The sequence below is a fragment of the Rhagoletis pomonella genome, unplaced genomic scaffold (assembly GCF_013731165.1).
Source record: "Rhagoletis pomonella isolate Grant_MI unplaced genomic scaffold, Rhpom_1.0 Rhpom_scaffold_07086, whole genome shotgun sequence".
NCBI lineage: Eukaryota > Metazoa > Arthropoda > Insecta > Diptera > Tephritidae > Rhagoletis > Rhagoletis pomonella.
The window spans coordinates 1-8,502 of record NW_023465615.1 but is presented as its reverse complement, the minus strand read 5'-3'; the positions used below and the strand labels follow the sequence as shown (position 1 = coordinate 8,502).

The window sequence follows — 8,502 nt, the reverse complement described above, 5'->3', positions numbered from 1 at the left end:
TTTTTTTCGAATGGTATCTTATTATCTATATAACTACATAAATTGATAGCCATTTTCGTTGTTCTGCGATATGAGCAAAATAAATAAAAGCTTGTAAAATTAGGTAATTGTAGGGCCAGTGCAGGTAAACGTAATACTTTCTTTGATAATTGATACTAGTTGCACAATTTTTAAGGCAGGTATCGCCAATGGGCAGGTATGTTGAATGCATCTATCGGAGCACTTTCCTTATAAATGTTAAAAATAATGCTTTTCATGCGCATTTTGGGGTAGGTATCTTAAATGTGCACTTAAGCATAAAGGCAGCAAAGCAAATTATACTGTATTGAAATGTGGGTTTTCACAAAAATAGACTTAGCAACTTTTCACTCTAAGCTAACGATATGTTTCATTTACTATAAATAAATATGAATGGTAGCACAAATGTATCCGCACTCACAATTACTAAATCAGAAATGATCGGCGATGCCAAAGATGCCGCGAAGCTAAATCCATATCGTTACTAGACACGAATAAAGAGACGCGCTAGTGTTTTGACGGTGAGAAAGGACGCGTGAAAAATAATACGCGTAATAAAACTTCGGCGAAGAAAGACGCATAAACATAGATTTACCTGGTCAAGGGCTGGCCAAGTGCTGTCACTTCAGCATCATTTCCCAAAAGCTCTTTGGGGAATTTACATAGTGTTACACCCGCGAAAATAAGTTGTCGCGTCTTTCTCCGCCGTCAACTATGTTAAGAGTCTCTCTTCGCTGTCGTTTTTTTATGCGTCTTTTTTCGGGGCCAACTTTTGAGTTCGCGTCTTTGCTAGTGTGTAGTGGCTATATACCGTTATATGTATATGTATGTAGGTCGCACTGTAAGAGATATACATTTACCCAAGGAATATTGAACAGCTACAAATAGTGTTTCAAAAAAGCGACCACGTGTTGATTTTTTTAACATTCACAATGTTTTTCAAGTAAAATTTTGTTTGTTATTTTTCTATAAAAATATTGTTTAAGCTTTAACCAAAACCACATGTATATGTATGTACATATGTACATTCGGGTGGTCCCTACATGTAGGAAATAACCCAAACGGTAATAACGCAAATTTGTCTTATTTCCCAACCTTTGTTGGAAATAAAGCAAAACTCAGATTTTGGTATTATTTCCGATTTAAATGTGAAATAAAGCAAATTTGGCGTTATTGCCGTTTGTTATTTCACCCCCTGTGTCGCACATGGGGCAAAGTTCACATGCCTCTAAGGAGGCTCAAACAATTAAAATTTTATGGGCTATAAATTAGCATACCCAAAGATATTCTAAAGATTCAGATTAAAAAGTTTGAAATTTTATGAAAATTTTTTAAATTTTGTATAAAGTTTGATTTATGTACTATATGGTTTTGGTTAAAAGATGAACGATATTTTTATAGAAAAATAAATATTTGTAAGCACTTGAGTTCCGAAAATTTCACAATGGCCACGAATAAAGGCACCAGCCATCGCGACCGGAATTTTGTAGGCTAAATAGAATATTGTGTTTTACTCGAAAGAAAATTATTAATTTAATAGCTCCAACGCATTTAGTAATTATATTTGATAGATTTGAGGAAGATGTTTATTGAGTCTACGCCGCGGCTGAGAGGGGAGTATGGCAGTTTGAGATATAAAAAAAAAAATATTTATCAGATTGATTTCTTTTATACACTAGCAAAATAATGCTCCGATCTGTACCAAGGAACTGTAAAAACGAAGATATGTAGGTAAGCTTAATCATAACACAATAGGGAGGAAAAAACATCACAGCTCAACTGCCGAGCACGTAAACTTTATTTTGTATTTATCATTCGACATTCTTTGTGGGTAGCTTGATTTTTGTGTAAAAGAACAAATGGCAAACGATTTTTTATTTATATTTTTTCCCTGTTAAAGCTTGAATATTTTCATTCACAATGCAAACTTAAAATGAAAATACCCTGGGAAAATTATCTAGAAACACAGTATACAGATCCGTGATCTACGACCAAAAATAAATTTCACGTATTTCGGTGTTTTTTTTGTTATTTCAAAACATTTAATTTTCCTTACAGTGTCATTTTTTGATTTTCAGGTAGTCAAAAATGTTCTTACCGTTTCTTCGAAGAATATAATTTCATCACGATTTAAAAATCTTTACTTTTATTATTTTTTCGGAAATTTCATGAAGTCTTCATGTTTTATTTTTAGGGTATAACAATTTCACGTGTTGCGGTGTTTTTTTTTGTTATTTCAAAACTTTTAATTTTCCTTACAGAGTGATTTTTTGATTGTTCAGGTAGTCAAAAATGTTCTTACCGTTTCTTCGAAGAATATAATTTCATCACGATTTAAAAAACTTTACTTTTATTATTTTTTCGGAAACGTCATGAAGTCTTCATGTTTTATTTTTAGGGTATAACCCTAGATTTTCTCGGTACTTTTCCGGATTTTTTTGAAACTTTCAGGTCAAAAACAAAATGCACCGTGGTTTTTCTTCTCATACCTTCATTTTACACTTTTTACTACAATATTTATACTCGGTACAGTTACTGGTCGTACGTTGAAAGCGGCATGGAATTAGATATACCTCAATTCTTTATTAATCCTGTGCGGTAATTTTTCTAGTATGCCATATATTGGAATTGGCGAGATATACAGGGTGTCCCCCTCTAAAGTGGAGGGAAATGCTTTTTTTTTTAATCGAAACCCGCAAAAATTTAACCTACTAAATCGGGGATGCTCTATCTTTTGGCGGTTTTACATTACATATCCCTACTTAATTGCCTTCTTTTATAGGTAAGAAGAAAAGAATTTTCAACAATTTTCTTTTTGTAGCTTTATTGGTTTATACAGTCGTATACATTCGTATGTCCATTGATTTAAATAAAAGAGAATTATAACACACTAGTTTGTTCTCACCCGCTTCGCTGGGAGTATGAAATTTCTGCGTGTTGCCTTAGGTGTAATTTAACTTGTTGAAACTTGACTTGACTTGTTGAAACTCAGCAAAAAATAAGAGTTTTGAATATTTTTCTATCATTATATGTATATATTTTTTCTTATCCCCCTTAAAATATTTTCAAACTAACATCTTAAACCCTCTTCTTTAAACCTTCAAAATATTTTCAAGCTTCAACATTCTTAGATCTCTTTCTTTATCTTAACAGCGGGATTCTACCACACATATTTCCAGAGGTATGCAGGATGAAAAATTTAGTTAGTATGGGAGGTGCCACGCCCTCGTGTCTATTCGAGATTAAGGCTATGCTATATTTTATGTTGGGATAAATGACAAAAATGTACAAAATTTCGTGATGATCGGTTGAGTAGTAAAGCGTGAAAGCGTAACAAACAAACAAACTCACTTTCGAATTTATAATATTAGTAAGGATTTCAAATGTCCCGCTTTTTCTTTGTTTTTATTTTTTGATTTGTCTTTCAGCCTGTTAACGTGCGCTTTTTAATCTGCCTACATACATACATATTTACTTATGTATACATTTTATGACCTCTCTTTTCCAAATGAAGGCTTCCTCTTTAACAAATGAATGAAATTATGAATTACGGTCAAAGTTTTAAACCAAATTATTTATTCACATAAATTTAAATATTCGCAATGTTTTAAAGTTTAATTTCTATTTTTTTTCTATAAAACATTGATTGGGCCAGAAATGTTCTACAAATTTATACTATACATAAAGCTCAAATTTTGATGGGAATTTGTCGAATTTTCCAAAATTTTATATAAAGTTTGAAACTTTGATTTATTTGGTTTTGGTTAAAGCTTGGGCAATGTTTTTATGGAAAAGTAACAAGAAAACTTACCCTTGAAAAACACTGAATATTAAAAAAAAATCAACACATGAAATCTTGTTTCGAGTCACTGCACAAGCCGAAAGCGGTGTTTGATTTTCCTTATCTTAATGAAATTACGGTAAATAAAAAGTAAGCGAAGTTAAAATCGTTTTTTGTCGTTTCATTTAATGGCAAGCGGGTACAGGCATTATTTATTATACATTTGGCAAATTCTGGCTAGGCTTTGGAACCTGTTCCGGAATTTTTAAGTTATATGTAAGTACATTTTATAAGCTATTAACTAGTTAACATTACAAATTTTCTCTGCTGCGTTACGATTAACCAATATCATAACATTTAAGCATGCATAACAGTCAATTACAAACAAGAAAAATATAAATCATTCCATGAATACAATTTCATTAAGTGTACAATAAACATATTAACCTATTTCATTCAATATTCAATTAGATATAATAGATATATATTTGCTATCCAAAAACGGGCCATCTATGTAACAATATATGTATATATAATAGTATGTATTGATAAATAAATTAACGTATGTATATTTAGATAAACTGGTAAAGGCGTAGCGATTATTGTATGGTGTAGAAGAATTCTTCCTTCTATACGAGATTAGTTTTGTATATTAAGTTACAATCATTTAGAGTCAATTATTAATCGTCATTTAATAAAAGAAATTAGATGTTGATAGTTTATTGTTGTAGAGTTGAAGTTAAAGTGAGTTGAAATTTGAAGTAGTAGTTGGATTTTTGGTAAGCAGAATTAGAAAAGGAAAATGTTTATAGAAAGAAAGAACTTGCTGAAGAATGGAAATATAACATAGAGTATGGAAATGTGCAGGACAGGAACAATTGTGCATTTTTTTTTTTTAATTTTGTCGTTGTTTTGTATCAAATAAAATTTTAAATATGAAGTTTTACAAAAGGACACGTATAGAAGAGAAATAAGGATAAAAACGAATGGGAACTGAGATGATAAAGTGAAAAATATTGATATTGTTTCAAATATAATAGGAAGAATTAATGCAAAAATATACATTAGGCTATTTAGTTTGAAAATTGTTATGCCCTCACTTCTACTGAATGACTAACTTCATTCTTTCTTATAATTTTTGCTATTCATGTTTTTACAAATCATATGCTTCAGGTGTACTGACCTCTTGGAGCAGATCCTGGGAGGCAATCGCTTTGAGCACATTCTTCTTCGATGTCTCCTGTATTTCGCCGCCAATTAACAACTCGTCTAAGATGAAGTAGGCCTTTTCAAAGTTAAAAATTATGTCCAATTCACAAACCTAAATTTGAAAGAAGAAACACAGACATTTTAGCTAACGCAAACAATTTAAAACCAACTTCAATTGTCACCATGAATAATGCTGGTTAGTTTTGGTGAAAATAATTTTAGAATAATTGATTTTATCGCAACTGGCTGTTCGCCGTCTGGCACCTCATACCCCGTATGCACCAAATGCAATACCAAAACATTAAAAAAAATCACAATACTGTAAAAAGTTTACTTTTCTCAAAGCTTTTCAACCATTTTCTAATAGAATTACAAGTCCGAGCTTACCACTTTTTACCAGAATTTACTTTAAATTGAACATATACTCACTGTGAGTAAATTTTTACCTCAGTCCTCAGAGCAGAAGCGTTTCTGTCCATTCGAACGACATGGCCAAGCCAGCGGAGCCTCTGAATTTAATTCGCTGCACTATGTCTATAGCGTTGTAAAGCTAATACCGCTCATCGTTAAATGTCTGCGGTATTCGACCTCACCAACGCATAAAGGTCGTAAATCTTTCGCAGAATCTTTCCCTCGAAAACTCCAAGAGCCGCCTCATCAGACGCTTCCATTGTCCATGCCTCCGCGCCATACACCAGCACAGGCATGATGAGTGCCTTATAGAGTGTGATCTTTATTCGACGAGAGAGGACTTTACTTCTTAATTGCCTACTTAGCCCAAAGTAGCACTTGTTGGCAAGAGTGATTCTCCGTTGGATTTCAAGGCCGACATTATTATTAGTGTTAATGCTGACTCGCAAATAAATGAAGACGTCTACTTTTTCAAACTTGCATCTGTCAACAGTGACGTGGGTGCCAAGACGCGTACGCTCTGACTGTTTGTGTGATAACAGGAGAAGGCAGAACAGATGTATTTACCGATAATATCGATATCGTCGGCATACGCCAGCAATTGTACGCTCTTATAAAGTATTGTGCCTGAGCGGTTCAATTCTGCGGCCCTTATTATCTTCTCCTACATCAGATTAAAGAAATCACACGAGAGGGAGTCCGCCTGTCTGAAACCCCGTTTGGTATCAAACGGCTCGGAGAGGTCCTTCCCTATTCTGACGGAGCTGGTGGTATTGCTCAACGTCATTTTACACAGCCGTATCAGTTTGGCGGGTATACCAAATTCAGACATAGCGGCATATAGGCAACTCCTTTTAGTACTGTCGAAAGCGGCTTTGAAATCGACAAATAGATGATGTGTGTCGATCTTATTCTCGCGGGTCTTTTCTAAGATTTCGCGTATTGTGAATACCTGATCTATGGTGGATTTTCCAGGCCTAAAGCCACACTGATAAGGTCCAATCAGTTTGTTAACGGTGGGCTTTCTCTCCTACCACGAATCCAACACCGAATTTGTGCTCCTTTACGTGGCAACTGTAGTAGACAAGAATCGCTTCTGGCCACTCCTGGGTGAATGACAATCAAAAGTTTTCCACTTCTGCGCACGGAACCATCCTCCGCCGCTATCCAATACTTCTGTAGTTTTGTGTAAGCATTAGCAAAATTAAGGGCCCAACTTAACAACTAACAAGAGTTTAACTGTGAATTACTATTCACAACAAAAAAGTTCTCACTACACCCCTGAGTCTAAAATATTTTTGCAAGGCAATTTCGAAAGAAAATTTTTTGGCCGAACCTAGGGATTGCCTTTTCCGTCACACCTACATTCAGTAATACAATTTTTTTTTTTTAAATAGCTCTACTGGAATAATCAAAATGTTTCCATACGAAAAGATTAATGATGAGCTTTGATTTCCGGGCATTAGGGTGGTAATTTAAGGTGATAAGAACTGAGATCTGTTGGGTAAGTACTTGAGGTAAATACACTTCGAAAAAAAATTGCATCATCAAGACAAAAACAACGATGTGTCCTACTTTACGTTTCGACTGTAAATATGGCGAAAAGTGTAAAACGGCACCTACGTTCGACAGATTTTTTTTTTAAATTGGGTTGCAAAAACTACTTACACTTATTACTTATGAACTTTTTTCCGGTACTGTCTAACATACATACGAAACTGTTACACTTTTAAGATTCTCTACTCACACAAACACAAATGCAAAGCAAACATCGATTCTCTGTTGAGGTCAATGTAGAAAACCGATCATTTAAGCACAACAAGTATGAATGACTTATTCCCTAACGAATTAATGCCAAGATATATGTGTCGATCGAAGATTAAATGGCATTTAATTTATTTGTGAATTCATATTTAAAATCAGGATTGCATTTTTTCTTAATTAAATTGCTGAAATTGAATATTTAAATACAGTTTAAATATTTGATCTTAAAATTAATGAATTTTTGAAGTTAATCAATAATCTCTACTTAAAATGCGCATCGGAATGGAGCCTAAGTACTCCAGATCGACTCGAGTTAACTCTCAAAATTTAAAGAATTTACCTTCAATCCGTTCGTGGAGATTGAATTCCGCACGACGACAGAAAATATGAATTTAATAGTATACTTAATTCTCAACGATATTAAAATATGTATTATGCACTTACATGTAAAAATAAATACATAAACCTATGCGCATGTCCGATGTTTAATAGTATAGGGAATTAATTATAAATTTACTTTTGGGAATTGGTTCAGCCTATCCTTCTCTTTTTTTCTTTTGGATACCAACTATTAGCGTCCGATCGATTAATCGACTGATATGTTCTAATCAAAGCGCAATATATATATGTTGTTCAGACCAAAACGTAATAATTGGAAAAATGCACCAGCCTTAACTGAAAACTATTTGCATAATCAAACAAAAACCTTATGGACCTTTTTTATGAGTCTACAAAGCCATCAAAATAAGTACTAAAGTAATCTTTTAGAAACAGGCATCTAAAGAAAAAATGTTGTCATCTCATACGTGATATTGCATTTGGCGACGTTTTATACATATGTACATATTGTACATATAGCATTATTCAAGCGATCAATTATATAAAATAGAATTTAAAATAAAGAATTTATTAAGCGATCACTTACACTTCCAAAATATTTATCCAACAACTCCACATAACGGTGAATAATTTCAAGGGTTAACAGTTCATTATCGTTCTGCTCGATGGCACAACAAAAATATAAACTCGCATACCTTAAAAATTAAAATTTTTAATCAGAAATATGTGAGTAAGCTTTATATAGTAGTAGTACATTACATAATAAAAGCCATGATAAAAAAATAGGAAGGTAGAACCGTTGAGAGGAATTTTTCAAATTCTTGACGTTTGCAAGCAATTTAATTTTAAAATTTTACACACAAACTCACACACACCTTCACATTTTCAATCTCAAACAACAACAACTTTGAACAATTCCTTTTTTTTACTCTCATTTTTATATGATTTTAAAATGTTGGCAAACTTCAAATAAAAAAATC

The 8,502-nt window shown here is 33.1% G+C and overlaps 1 protein-coding gene across 1 annotated transcript; it reads right to left on the bottom strand.

Moving 5' to 3' along the window:
• Positions 1 to 3,959: 3,959 nt before the first annotated feature.
• On the bottom strand, positions 3,960 to 8,217 carry LOC118755702 (AP-1 complex subunit sigma-2-like; the record flags this gene model as incomplete). Its single annotated transcript, XM_036490525.1, is given in 2 exon segments — positions 3,960 to 5,120; positions 8,109 to 8,217. Coding segments are annotated over 2 exon segments (277 nt in total), but the record flags the coding sequence as incomplete, so codon positions are not given.
• Positions 8,218 to 8,502: the final 285 nt, after the last annotated feature.